The sequence below is a fragment of the Python bivittatus genome, unplaced genomic scaffold (genome assembly GCF_059951505.1).
Source record: "Python bivittatus isolate LINGU-HERP-01145 unplaced genomic scaffold, Pbiv_v1 ctg000330_np1212, whole genome shotgun sequence".
Taxonomy (NCBI): domain Eukaryota; kingdom Metazoa; phylum Chordata; class Lepidosauria; order Squamata; family Pythonidae; genus Python; species Python bivittatus.
The window spans coordinates 10,249,680-10,264,988 of NW_028277058.1; the positions used below are offsets into that span (position 1 = coordinate 10,249,680).

At 37.5% G+C, this 15,309-nt stretch overlaps 1 protein-coding gene across 1 annotated transcript in view; it reads left to right on the forward strand.

Moving 5' to 3' along the window:
• LOC103056601 (uncharacterized) overlaps window positions 1-15,309 on the forward strand; it is a 74,224-nt gene that overhangs the window by 45,453 nt on the left and 13,462 nt on the right. The window contains 10 exon segments of the mRNA XM_088141692.1: window positions 194-346; window positions 1,080-1,255; window positions 1,423-1,516; window positions 1,797-1,874; window positions 6,488-6,622; window positions 8,278-8,390; window positions 8,975-9,116; window positions 10,477-10,767; window positions 10,950-11,185; window positions 13,214-13,460. Coding sequence (XP_087997818.1) covers window positions 194-346; window positions 1,080-1,255; window positions 1,423-1,516; window positions 1,797-1,874; window positions 6,488-6,622; window positions 8,278-8,390; window positions 8,975-9,116; window positions 10,477-10,767; window positions 10,950-11,185; window positions 13,214-13,460 — 1,665 coding nt within the window.

The following is a 15,309-nucleotide window of genomic DNA, read 5'->3' on the forward strand; positions in this document are numbered from 1 at the left end:
TGATACTGGTCATGAAAGAAATCTATACCCACACACAGGTATGTGGACATATACATACATACACAAACCCATATAAGTACATGTGTAATTGTTATTGAACATTCTTGTATCTATTATAAATATTACTTAATTAAAAATGCAGTCATTTCACTTTGTTTTGTATGAATTAAAAATTAATTAAAAATATTTTTAGAGTGCAGTAAGGCAACTGCAGCAAGAACTTGCAGATTCTCTTAAAAAGCAATCCATGTCAGAAGCTTCACTGGAAGTTTCAACACGTTATCGTATTGACTTAGAGGAGGATAAACAGCAACTCCTGAAGGAAATAGAAAGGATAAAATGTAAGGTATGCTTACAATAGTTTACTAAATGCTTTATATCTTCTACTATGGGAGCAGAACAGCAGAACATCTAACACATTCTAATGGAGTAGCTTTTGAAATAGCTTTGCCATGGTTCTGATCCTACACTGAGAGTAGCCTCCACAGAGTAGAATACTGTTCTGCTCTGTGGCTTTCATACTGTGGGATGCATAAAGGTTATGCTGTCCCCATGCTACTCAACATCTATATGTGGTCAGTGGGAGTGATTATCAAGAATGGTGGGTCTGGGTGCCCTCTTTATGCAGATAATATCCAGGTTTCTTCTCCTTTCCATCCTCATCAAGTGTGCTAAGCGTACTGAATTCCTGCTTGGGCCAGATTGTGGACTAAATCTAGATAAGTTTGAGGACATTCTGGTTGGAGGAAATCTCAGCAGATGGGAAGGGACTTTTCTTACTTTGTTCTTCCCCTAAAGGACTAGTTGTGGTTGCTCTTTGACAAGAAGTGCCTATTGCCATTTGTGCAGGATTTATGAGCTGTATCACTTCCTGGAGAGATCTAATCTTGCTTCTGTGATCCATGTGCTAGTTACCTCCCAATAAGATTACTGCAACGTGCTCTGTATAGGGAAGCCCTTGAAGGAGATTTAGAAACTATGGGAGTCCAGTATGAGGTGACTAGGCTTTGTAGGATATGTCATGCAGGAGCACATTGTATCTATTCTAGCTAAGCAACATTGGCTCTCAAATTTCACAGCTGCAAGAATCAGAAGAACAGAATATCCAGTATGAAAGATCTACTCATGAATTAAGACATGCTTTGGATGCTAAGGAGCATGACGCAATTGTGGCATCTCAGAAATTACAGGATCTTCTAGTAGCATCATCAGGAGCAAGCAATGCTATAAAACAATTAGAAGAGCACATACAAAGGTAAAACATGCTGAAATTTAAATATATTAAATTATGAGAATTCATATAAAATTCTTCTGCAGTTTATTACTACTATATGCTATAGAAACCTAGAAACATGTATATGTAGATAAAGAAATATAGTTACAAGTGTATCCTGTTTTGAGGCTATGTGTTTTTCTTTTAAGACTTGAAATAGAAAATGCCAGATTGGAAGCGACAACGAACCAGCAAACTAATAGAATTGAGACACTTCAGAAAGACCTACAGGATAGTGCTTCTGTAAGTCAGCCATAATATTTTGGGGAAAGATTTTATCTGTTTGATTCCTTTACTGTATTTTATAATTTATAAAAATATAATATTTCAGACTGCTATTATAGCATGGTGAATTAGTTTCCTGCATTTTCAGAAGTCATAAATAAATTAAATAATTACTGAAATCATGAATGTAACAGTAGTAAAGAATGTAAATAACTAAAGAAATCTTTAGAGAATTTCCTTAGTCTTTAGACTTTTGCAACTTGCATAATTACTCTTCATTACTTTTGGGGTGATCTAGGTTCATAATCGTCTTGAGGAATTAATAACTGGCTTACAAACAGCAAAAATCAGTCTAGAGGAACAACTAAATCACCAGGTATTCTGAATATATATATATTTTTTATTATACCAATGAAGGTAAAATGAAGAGAGGTATTTTCAAGACAAGGAAAATTCACATATGAGAAAATTGACACATTTCACTTTTAGGTCGTTCACTTTGATTTCTGCTATATAGATAAAATGCAAAAGAAGGATCATTACTGGAATAATGGACATCAGACAGTTTGATTGAGAGAACTGCACTGGCTGTGCAGTTTGGGTGACTCATATGAACATAAAGTGTACCCTTCAATTTTCTTCACAAATACAGGGAACTAAAATGAACTTGAAGCAAGATTATTATAGTCATTCAGAATGTGTGAATGAGCACAGGAAACAAAGGACTGGTAGCTGATGGTCTTTGGATCCTAAGAGCTTCAGTGCTCCTGGAAGCACTTTTTTATAAGGACCATGCAGAATAAAGAGAGCGCACACACACACACACCTATATATATAAAAATAAAAAATAAATTTCTGGAAGAGTGGAGTAGCTAATGTAGCATATTCAGAACTACCTAGCTTTGAATGTAATCAGACATGGAAGAAAGAAGCACCCAGTCAGTGTTATTTTATTATTGTTGTTGTTTTAATTGTGATTATTAATTAAATGTTCTTTTTGGACTTGCATTACTATTTGAACCTTTTAAAAATCTCTTTTTAGGTTTTTTAACTACATTCCTTGCAAACTTTTAAATTCCATTTTTCACTTTAAATATCTATTTTCTTTTGAAAGCAAGTCTTAAAGTGGAAAATCAGTGATATGTGAAAAACAGTTTTATTTTGCATTCAGTAAGACATATGTTGCCTAGAAAATAAAATTGAGATGTAAATTCTCTTTAAAATTGATATTAGCTTCTGGTGACTTTATGGGCATGTCCATATAAATTTTTGTGGCACTAAACAGTGGTTTGCCATTGCCTTCTTCTAGGATGTTTTTCAATTTCATATTCGACCCTATCATTCAAGAATTTTCCTGTGATATACCATTTCAAACACTAATCAGGTCTGCTCAAACAAACAAAAAAATATGAGTGGAGGTTTGGTGTTATTCCTGGTCATATGCCAAAATTTGTTCACTTTGAAAGTCATGGATGTTCTGAACCCAGTTATGACTAATAGAATGTTTTGCAAATTTAGAATAGGATTTAGTTTATTTATTTTATTTATGTCTCTGTGTAGGCATGGATCCTTGAAATTTGAATTTTCTTAAAGGCCTGTTATTAGTTGAGTGTGCTACCCTCTTCTTGGGTGTGAGGCAGGAAGAGGGTAGGAGTGGATGTGGCCCTCTTCTCACTGGCTAGTGAGAGAGGCCAGTTGAGAGAGGGAGTGTGGTAAGGGAAGGGGGAGTTGGGGTCACTAAGCCCCTGTTGGCGCTGAGAGCAGATAGTTGAAGTTCCACAGGGGCCCATTCCCCCCCCCCATATTCCCCCTTGGTCTGAATTGATTATGATAGGGCAGGCCCTTTAGGCTGGAGGCCAGGAGGGCGGGTGGAAGAGTGGAGGATCACCTTGGGTTTTCAGGGTGGGTATTCATGTGGTGACAGGGATGGGACGTTATGACAGGAGCCAGAGGGCAGGGTGTTTCAGGGGAAGACACCCCCATTGTGTTACCAGTGGCGTGTTCCAGCCCTCTGCACTCAAGCCCAGACCCTGGTCAGTGGGCCTACAGAGGTCCGGGCTTTTGGCTGCTGCTGCTGAATGCCAGGTCGGTCAAAAATAAATTATACACGACCTTATTGGGGAGGAGCAGGCTGACCTGGCATGCATTACTGAGACCTAGCTGACACGAGAAGGGAGTGCTGCCCTTTCAGAAATGTGTCCAGCCGGGTTTAGGGTTTGGCACCAGCCGAAACCCCAAGGGAGGGAGGGGGTGGCAGTGGTAATCTGGGAATCTCTGATGGCCTTCAGGGGCTCTGCTCCACAAGTTGCTGAATGTGAGACCCTGTTCCTGAGGATGGGCATGCGGAATCAGTTGGGAGTTTTGCTTCTGTACCAGCCTCCCTGCCACATAGCAACCTCCCTGCCTGAGCTGCTGGAGGCCATCTCGGGGTTGGGAGTGGAGTTCACCAGACTTATGGTCTTGGGGGACTTTAATCTGCCATCACTGGGGTTGGCCTTGGAGGCAGCTCGGGCGTTCATGGCTACCATGGTGGCCATGGGTCTATCCCAGGTCATCCATGGCCCGACTCAGGATAGTTGTCACACTCCAGACATGGTTTTCCTGTCAGAGCAGTGGCAGCTGCTGTATTGCTGCTTTGGTATTATCTCCTTTGTCATGGTCAGACCATTTCCTGGTGGCCTTGAGATTCTCCTGTACTGCCCCCCTCCGCAAGGTCCGCCCCAGTGACTGATGGACCTGCAAGAATTCCAAAGGGAGCTGGGGGTTGTTCCTGAGACCTTGCTATATAGTCCAGTGAAGGCCCTGGCCACAGCCTAGAATAAGGAGGCAGCCAGGGCCTTGGACAGGATCGCCCCTGTGCGGCCTCTCTTGGCCCATCACCCCTGGCACTTCCCATGATTTATGGAGGAGTTAATGAAAAGGGCCAAGAGACATCTAGAGCACTGCTGGCAGAAAACTAAGGATGAGTCTGGCCAAACACGAGTTAAAGCCACTATTAAGGCCTACCTCATGGCGGTAAGGGTGGCGAAACATCATTATTTCTCCACTCATACTGCATTCGCAGAATATCGCCTGGCGGCCCTGTTTAGAATCACCTGATCCCTCCTGGGTAGGGAGGGCTCAGGGGACCACCTACAGGGCCGTGCAGAGGAATTTGCTGAACACCTGATGGATAAAATGGTCAGATCCTTTCCCAATTGGAGGCCAAGCATGATGCAGGTCCAGTGGAGATGCCCGGGGAGTGGACTTACCCAGTTATCTGGGAACGGTTTCATCCTGTTGAGGAAGTGGGCAGGGTCCTCGGGGCTGTTAGTGCGGCTACCTGTATTTTAGATCCTTGTCCCTCCTGGTTGGTTAAAGCCACCAGGGAAGTGACATTAGGGTGAGTACTCTCTTGGTTTGTTATTTGTATATGCCTTTTAATTATTAAGGCATCAGCCAGTTTCTTTTGTAGATCCAGTATAGCATCTTTTTCCATATTATTCTTGTAGCTTATCATTTTTAAATCCACTTTCAGATCAGTCTCAGTCTTGTCAGGTAAAACTTGTTCCTCTTCCACAATACCTTTGAAACACAGTCTGTCTATAAAGCCAGACACTCTTAGCCACCCAGAGTCACCCTCTGGAGAAGATGGACAGCATATAAATTTAAAAATAAATAAATAAAACTAACTTCTGGGTCCATTGTTCAAAAATATCCTTCAGTATATCCAATGTTAAAATATTTTGCTTCATTCTGCATTTGTAAGTCAAATTTAAGTGTTCTCCTTTAATTGTAATATTTAGTGCCTTCTACCTCCCCCGGTGTCCAATGTTTAAAATTTTATCTTACTATTTAAAAAAAGAAAAAGAATTCAAAACAAAAACATTTTCCCATAGGAAGGATTCTTATAATTAATTCCAAAATATTAGTTCAAATGTATCTGGACCCTTAGTCCATTTGTAACTTTCTAAAATCAAAGTTGCTGTTTATTCCAGAAAAAAAAAATTCTAAGTCCTTAAACTTGTATTTAAAACTTCTTTCACTAAGGATGAAGGAAACTCAGCTGGTGCTGTAAAACTTGTTAATCCAAAGGTTTCTAATAGCTGAAAAGCAGTTAACAAGCAATTTCTGAAAGTGATTGAAAAGGAAGTATGCAAGCCCAGTGTCCTTTCAAAGGTGCTGACCACGGTTTGAGCAAGATGGCTATTCCTGTGATGGATGGCAATAGCGCAGCAGGTTCTCAGGAAGGAGGGAGCACATTCCAGGAAGGGGGTGAGACAAGAGACAGATAGTCCAGAGCAGGAGCATGGGAAGAGGAAGAGATTTAGGATAGCCACTCCCTAGAATCTCCCAGGGTATATCCGCTAGGTTAGAGTAGTACAGATTTAGTCTGGCAAGATTGATGTCAGGCCCAGCCCAAGAACAACAAGGAAACAGTCCAGCCAAGTTCAGTTCTTTTATTGCTTACACCATATAGACAGAATCTTGCCAGACTGTACTACTATAACCTAGTATATATACCCTGGGAGATTCTAAGGAATGGCTATCCTAAATCTCTTCCTCTTCCCACGCTCCTTCTCCAGATTGTGTTGTCTCTTGTCTTGCCCCCCCTTCCTGTAATGTGCTCCCTCCTTCCTGAGAATCTGCTGTGCTACTGCTGTCCATCTCATCACCTCCGCCTTCTTAGATACATTCCATCACAATTCCCTCATCTCCCAGTGCTCTAAATCTGCCAAAGACTGTCTTGCAGTGTCCTCACAAGGAGCAACTATCTGTAGCACTTGTCTGTAGAGGAATTACGAAGAGCTGGTCTACTTGCTGGCTCTTCATTCTGCCGCAGTCATCAGCCCCGCTTTTTGTGGAGCCATCTTCAGGCCACCATTTCTTCCCCAGAAGTCCGCTCTTTGTTATCTGAATTGGATTCTGTTTCTACATAATGGTGTCTTGGCTATTTCAAGGGTTCTTCTATAATAATGTTTATTTAGAAACAATTCAATTGTTCCACAGGTCCAGAAGGAAAATATGCTTTCTGTAACTGCACAAGATGCTCACAATATGTGGGAAGAAGAACTGAAATTAAAATCAAAACTTGGGGTTCGCCTTTCTGAGCTTGATAGGGAAAAGACAGAATTAATATCTCAGGTAGGTTCAGTATCAGCATTCACTGTGTTGGAAATTATGAAGAAACAATTGGTGTTATGCTTGAGGTATTGGGCTAGGACTGGGAAGAGTGAGGTTTAAGTCCACCTTCAGCCATGGGAAACTCATTGGGAGACTTTGGTCCAGTCACCCAACCTATCTCACAGGATTGTTGTGGTAGGGAAAATTGGAGAAAGGAAGTATTATATGAGCTCCTGAGGAAAGACAGAGTATAAATTTAACCAAGCCCCAAATATCTTGGATCCAGAATTCATTAAGGACTTCTCTCTGCATCACCCTGTATGCATAAGATCAGAACTAGAAGTTCATCTGTATCTCACTTAATATGGAAGCATTCTTGAATTGAATGAGAGAAGCAGTCATAGCTGACTCAGATTGTGGGACATCATGCCCTAAAAGTGTGGCTAGTCTTTTCTCTCATTGATTTTACCTGTTGGCAGGGATTTATATTTTTATGTGGCAGATAATGTTTCTTTTTTATGTTTTCATATTATCTGCTTACCCTGCCTAGTTGATAGGTTCATATTGCTTTTAGGAAGCAGTATTTTTAAATACTGCTAGCTATTTAAATAATGTGTTTCTACTGGGAATTTTGAAAGATCATAAATAAATAAAACAATATTTAATAAGGTTCAGATAAATACAATACAAAAGCTATTGTTACTTCTGCAAGAATCAAAAAAAGTTGAGAAAAGATTCCTACACTCCTTATCCTTTGTGACTTCTCCCAAAGACAAAGATACTTCTCCCAAAGACAAAAACACATGGAAATGTTAATGCAGGGGCTTTTGAGCTAGACTCCTTTAAACTCTTGCCTTTAAATCAAAAAAGGAAAATAAATAAAGGTCTTTATGCCTGAATTTTGCAATTTGGGGACAGAATGTGATGAAATACACATTTTTGTACAAAAGGGATAAGAAATTATACTTCTTTCTGAATTTGATAAATAAGTGTAAAAGAAATTGCTGGAGTTCAGACAGATGTCTAAGTGCCTTTGACATGAAATATTTCAGTCACCTGACTACATCATTTAGCTAATGCATAGTCACAAAACTACTTAGGGCAAGAACTGGATGAAGCAAAAGTAAAACTAAGATCTGTCTCAATTCCCAAGATTTCTCTGTCTCCTAAAATACTATGATTGCGACAACCATTAGTAATTTGATCTCAAAGGTCCCTGATGGGCAATGAAAGGGATTTAATCCTTTTTGGCATGCTGTTAGCCTTCACAGCTCAGTGTAGTTCAGAAAACATAATTGAAAATGGAGCTCGTGAAAACCCAAAATATTGTTCTTATTCTCTTCCATAATATAAACTTCAGCCTCTTAGCAGAGCAGATATTTTCCACAGTTTTACCAACACTGGAACTTTCTTAGAGATTGCTGCTACACTATTGCACAAGGATGCTGATTTAGAATCTGGAGAAAGCAGCTCAGTGGTAATAAGGCTGTAATTTTGAAAATTATGGGAACAAATCGAAATATTAAGGAATAAAATATATTTCAGTATAGTCACCTTTTTTCACAAAGCTCAAAGTAAAGGTGAAATACCCTCTCCAAGAGATTTACCTGTGCATCAAAACATACATTGTTTAAAATGCTGTCAAATCTGGAAATCACATTCTTATTCTTTTACAGTTTGAGAATGAAAAGAAAAAAGTAAAGAAGGTACTAGAATTGAAACGATCAATGGAAATACGACTAGATCAAGAAATGAAAAGGAACAGTGAATTACAAAAAGAATATCATGGGTAAGATTTTCATTGTTGTGAAGACAGTAAATGCTTTCTGTTTATAGAATTTTTATTTTAAATATATTTAACATTATTATAATGGAAATAGTCTTACATCTAAAAGCTAATATCCTTGTTTCTGCTGCTTGTTTTTCCTGCATGTTATGCACTACACCCTGACTTATAATAGGTTTATGCATGGTGTTAAAAAAAATGAATATATATTGAATTATACATTAATAGAATTATAATCCCAAAATGAATTACAATGGCAGTAATGGCAGTTTTGCTGCAAAATGGATGAAAAAATGCAACACCACAGTTGATAGAAACATGAAGAGAACATTGTTTGCTTTAGCAGTACAGACTATTACGTGAATTAATAATTAATTTGTGCATGTACAGCATCTGAAAAACTAAGTCTAACTGAATTTTTGTTCATTTTGAAATGGCTATTTGTAGAGTAATGAACAAGATAACAAGTCATTCCTTTTCACATTTTTTGCAGTTGCTCATCCAGGTAGAATTCTTTCTTGGTGAAGTAAAAATAGCATCTATAGAATATTTTAAACAATTGCAGTAAAATTTGTTTTTCTTTACAGAATCAAAAAACTTCTAAAAACAGCTAAAAAGAAGTTAAAAGATTATGAGAGTGGAGAGAGTTCATCACAAGTCAGCTTACATGGAGAAATAAAAAATAAATATTCAGAAATTGACATTGAAATTGGAAAACTAAGAAAAAAGGTATGTTCCAGCTGTTACTATAATTCATTTAAATCCCACTCTTACATGATAACACCTATATGGTCATTGCACTAGTGAATAATAAGCTCCAACCCCAATTCAGAGTACTGGTCATCATCTTTAAAAAACTGTATGGTATGAAACTGGATTATTTGAGAGACTCTCCCCTTTAAAATGCTTCTTCTATGAGGTGAGCTTACGCTTGGACCTGGAGGCAGTTTTTTTCCATGGTAGCCCCTAGGTTTTGAAACAACTTGCTCTGAATCTACAGTAATCCCCTTCATTGTTGGCCTTCTATAATGAATCAAAACCTTTTATTTAGGTGGGTAGTGGTGATTTGGGCTGCCTTTTTTAGAGTTTCATTTTGTTTGCTGTTGGCTGTTTTATATTATGTTTTAATTTATTCTACAAACTATCCAGAGATCTGAGATTGAGGTGGCTTGCAAACATTTGTTTGTTTTGTGTCTTCGAGTCAGTGTTGATTCCTGGCGACTGCCTGTACAAGTCCTTGCCGTTTTTTTGGCAAGCTTTTTCAGAAGTGGGTTTCCATGGCCTCCTACCTGGGGCTGGGAGAGAGGGATTGGCCCAAGATCACCCAGCTGGCTTTAGTGACTAAGGTGGGACTAGAACTCACAGTCTCCAGTTTCTAGACTGATGTCTTAACCATTACACCAAACTGGCTCTCTCTCAAAAAAATATAATAATAAAAAAAAAATAATAAGGTTGTTTCAAAGGGAAATATTCTTTATTTCTCAAGAAAACCAGTACCTATGTATGGTGGGGGGATGATCACATATATTTTTAAAGGAATATTTTGATATGAGAAAAAATATGGAAGGCACATATTTGATTTTAGGTGATGTATATATGTACATATGGATTCCCTTAGGCATTCTAGGTAAACCTCCACCTGCTGTTTTCTCACAGAGGAGTAAGAGACACTTTTATAATAGTATTTGGTCTTCTGTTTGGAATCTTTTTTAGATAGTTTTAACCATTTGAACTTAAACTTTTAGTTAAAATGTTTTTGATCACCTTAGCCTTTCCTCTCTAAATTTGTCACCAAATTTGATAGAATTGTTTCTATCCCTGAGCAGATACATAACTGTGGAGTCCTTGATGCTCTCTGAGCTTGGTTGTTTGCTTGCAGATGTTTCATTACCCAATTAGGTAACATCATCAGTGTGAGTAATTGCTAGTGAGTGTGGGGTTTTCTCCCTGTTTATACAGGGCAAGCTACTGTATATAAATGGAGCAACCCTGAGCTACATATATTCTCTTCTATAGATACATAACTATTACTTGGCTTTATTTTGAAGAGCTGTTATTCTTTTGCTTTAAGTATTACTCACTTGTTTAGGTCGATGAACTTTCTCGCCACTTGGAGGTTGAGTCAACAAGATGCACCCAGCTGGAATCTACAAATTGTGAACTACATGAACAATTATCTTCCATGAAGATACTCCATAAGAATCATGAAAAACTAGAAAGAAGCAAATTGCAGCTAGAAGAAGAAGTAGCTAACCTCAAACGCCAAGTACAGGGTAATTTAATAGACCTCAACCAAGTGGAACAGTATAAGAGAGAGATTGAAGAGCGAGCTAGGCAAGAAATAAGACAAAAACTGGAGGAAGTCAACTTCTTTTTGCAGGTAACTAAATTATAAATAATTAACAAATATTAATTATATGTTACTTCATTGACAAACTTACTTACCATTTTTATTTCATCAGGTTGCTACACTTAGGCAATATATTCTCAGTTAATGCTCTAATTAACATTTGGGTATACAGTAAGGACTTTTTTCCTAAATTAATACATTTTGTGTCTTAGACGCAGGCTGCTTCTCAAGAAACTTTGGAACAGATAAGAGCTACTAGTAATGCTTCTTTGAGAAATCAATTGGAGAACAGAATTAGAGATTTAGAATCAGAGTTGGGCAAACTTAAAAACAGCCAGCAAGATAACATATTACAAAAAGAATCTACACATACAGAATTGGAAAAATATAAAGGATTGTATTCAGAAGAACTAAAAATACGGAGGTCTTTGGGGAGCAAATTGGATCGGTAAGTAAAAAATGGTTCATATTCTTGTAAACTTTTTCTGCATTTTTACCTGTTTATTTTAGATCAGATAATGTCCAGTATGAAAAGAAAATTTTAGTATTATAATCTGACTATGATAGAGAAACCTGTTCAACGCAAAGCACCTAGCTGAATGATTTCAAAAGTATCATATTGTAACAGCAATTTTTCTTGAAATAAGTGTTTTCATTCATTTTTTATTTCATTTTTTTATCCCACTTTTATTATTTTTATAAATAACTCAAGGCGGTGAACATACCTAATATTCCTTCCTCCTCCCATTTTCCCCACAACAACAACCCTGTGAGGTGAGTTGGGCTGAGAGAGAGTGACTGGCTCAAGGTCACCCAGCTGGCTTTCAAACAGTCTCCTGGTTTCTGGCCTGGTACCTTAACCACTAGACCAAACTGGCTCTAAAATAATATGTTTAAATAATACGTTAGGAAAATCCCAATAGGTCTGTAATTTCTGCTATCCCTTCTAATACTAAATTGATGGTTCTGTATTATCATCTAAATAACAGAAAGGAGCAACCACATACCCTGGAAAGATTATCCAATTACATATGAAAATATGTATGTCTAAGCTTATTAAAAGAAAACAAATCTGATGATGATTTAAATATTCAGGGATTTTACTGTTTAGCCTACAGAAATTCAAAAGAAAATTGAATTGGGATAGATGGGCCTAAATAAGTTGCCAATATTTTATCATCTTTTAGATGGATTTTATCCACATACGGGATTAGGACCAGGGGATGCACACTGTAAGGCTTGTATCTTTCAGACATACTGTTTCCTCCAAAGCAAGGACACTACTTCTTTTTAGACTCTATCATCTTTGAGGGGGAGGGGTTTACTGTAACTAGAATTGGAGAGAAGATGTTTTATCTAATCCTAATTAATATATGAAAAGAACAGAATCTTGGTGTTTCCATGCAGTGAATGAGAGAGAGGTAAATAGATTTCATCTACCTTATACAGTGCTGGTTAGGTTTGAATTAGCATAACATTACTTATTGACTCCCAGAGCTGAGCAGTCCTCTACTAATTTTATTTCCCTTTCCACTTGAAGGGTCTAAATGTATAATTTCTAATGCCAGATTTGGAAATCTAGCTGTCAGGAAAACTGTAACATCCACAAACAGTACATGACTGATTTCTGTACAATTACATAAATTACTGATGTCTACATATTTAAAATTTGCACAGGTATACAGAAGAAATTTGTTTTGCAAATTAAATGGGAAAACAAATATTGACTTTGGAAAATTGAACATTAATTGAAAAAGAGAAAAAATAGAAGGGAAAGTAATTGCTATGTTAAGGACTCTTAGTAAGCTTTGATTAGGATTTCAGAGGAGGGGATACATTCTGTTGAAGATAAAAATGTCTCTCCTTGGCTTTGTTGATATATTTATTAGATATTCCTTAGTTCCTTTCCTCCAGGAACTCAAAAGCCGTGTACGTAGCACTCCCTCTATTTTTTTCTTTTCTCTACGACTGAGATAGATTGAGCTGCAGGAGAGTGATGGCCTAAAGTCACAGACAGCGATGGCCTAAGTAAGCTTTCATAGTTAAGGGTGCTCTTAAGCATGGGCTTGCCCAGTCCTGGTCCAACTCCAAAGCACCCTTGCTCTTCAATCATTTCTGTTGAGATTTCAAATCAAGGAAAAGGAAGACTTCATATTCTCCTTTCCAGATCATGCTTCAGACTAATAACTATAACTGGACATGTAGCTTATTTTAGCACAGATGGTTCAAACTGTCAGAAAGATAGAGGAAAAACAACAAAAAAAGCTTTGCTTTTTTAATGACCATTCCAGAACTTGGAACAGGATAATGAGGCCTCTTTCTGGGCTAGGTAGAGCCCTGGATAGGAGCATTTCTGGAAGGGGCTAGAGATGCGTTATATTTTGTTTGGAGTTCTGATGTCTTATGAAATTAAGCATATCATTATTTTAAGATGATATCTTATTTAACTACTGATATGCTGCTGAATCTTTTGCAGAGCTAATGAGAAATTAGCAGAAGCTAACGCTAAACTCATTCATGAGCGTCACAAAAGCAAGTCTTTACTTGCCAACAGCTTTATAAGTGGAAGCCTTTCTTCAAACCCTGTCTTGGAAACAGTTCAGATTGGAAACCTTGGCAGCAATTTAGCATTAAATAGATCTCTTAGCCTTGGAGGAGGATTCCTGAACACAAGTGGAACTGCATTAGCCTCAAAAAACAGAGTGGAAGCTTACTTAGCAAAGGTTAGTAACTGTGAATGTCATTCTAAGCTGTAATTTCTGCTCTAACTTTAGGTTACATTTAAGTGAACAGTTATTTCATTTTGCAAACAATCTTTAATTCCTTATACCTTGTCTTAGGCTCGGTGCTTTCCTAAGAAAAACAGTGCAAGCCCCCCAAATATGTAATATCTTAATTTCTATTGTTCTTTTATGGAAGTTTATTTAAAATTACGCATAGATAGCAGGATGTGGTGGAATGCTGAAATACTGATTGAAATTTTGAATTTTTTTTTAAAAAGTCAAATTTGATTGATTTATGGTCAATTAGTTAAATTTAGAGCCAAATCTATACCAAATTTTAGAAATATGATATTTGTTGTCCCATCTTCAGCAACTCATATACAAAATTTGCAAATAGCAGGAACTTTAAACATTTGTTTTGCAAGAGCAGTAATAGAAAGTAACATTTGCAGCTTAATAGACCAGACTGAGAGGATAAAGTCTGTCAAATTTTACTTAATAAAATGCCTTCCTCTTTTAAAATGTGCAACTCGTCTGTTGGCAGATACAGTTGTCTTTTTGATAGAAATAAAGACTCCAACTTTGAGATAAATGTTTCAGTGAAAGATTAGTGTTTACTGCTGCTCCTTCCTATAAATACTACATGCTGAATTTTGTAGGCTGCTCAGTTTGTTTGTTTAAAACATTTGTATAGCCACCCATCTTAAAACAATTCTGGGTGGCTTACAACCAGTAAAACAATATAAAACCAACAGCGATAAAAACAGAAAAAGCTGACGCCACAATCACACTTCCCTGATGCAACCCACATTATCATCCCAGCCTGAGCTCACCCTACCCCAATGCCTGGAGGAAGAGGCAGATTTTAAGTGTTCTCCTGAAGGACAGAAGGGATGGGGCCTGTGGGATCTCAGGGGGAAAGGCATTCTGTAGGTCAGAGGCTGCAAGAGAAAAGGCATCTTTGGACCAACAAGATGGCAATATTTAAGGGAAGGGAACTGGAGTGGGCCTACCCTATCCCCTCTGGTGGGGTGGGCAGAAAGAGAGAGGCAGTTCCATAGTACTTTAATGATGATGAATGATAATGATGATTATAATAGCAGCAACAATGCCTTTAATTCTCTCCACTAGTTTTGTCATCACCATAAACTGGTAATAAAATGTACTGTAGTTTAACACTTCATTTAACATTAAGAAAGGAACAATGAAACAAAACACTGAAGTGTATAATAAATTGCTCACATATAATGTATTAAAGAATGAACAAAACATATGATTCTAAAACTTCCTGCAGCAAGTTCAATAATGAACAAATTAGTCCAAAATGAGAGGGGAAGGAAAGGAAGTAGATATATAAAGGAAAAGTCTGAAAATAAGGATCTGAATTTAAATGAATGGGATTTGAAGGAAAAAGGAAGGATGGCACAAAAAGAACTGGGGAAGTTGGAATAAGGATTGGTTGAAAAGCTAAGGGAACAAGGAAGTAGTATGCAAATCACAGTTTTTTCATCCCCATGGTGTTTTTTAGATATTAGTTTGGTTAAAATAGAACTAATACCAGAAAACAAGACTACAAAGCATTTTATAAAACCCATCATTCTTCCCAAAAGCATTCTAATCAGAGACCCCTAAGTAAAGTATTGCTTGTGATAAGCATGATCTCTCAATTACTGATCTTTCTGACCATAGTGCTTTCAAATTTTAAAAAAAAAAAAAAAGAGTAGGGGTTTTTGCAAGCTGGTTGGCTAGTTTTCTCCAGTCTTCTGAATCATTAAATTTCTCACTTAAACTATTTCATGCAAGTCTGGATTCAGTTCTGGTTTATGCCTTATGAACTGACAAAATCTGT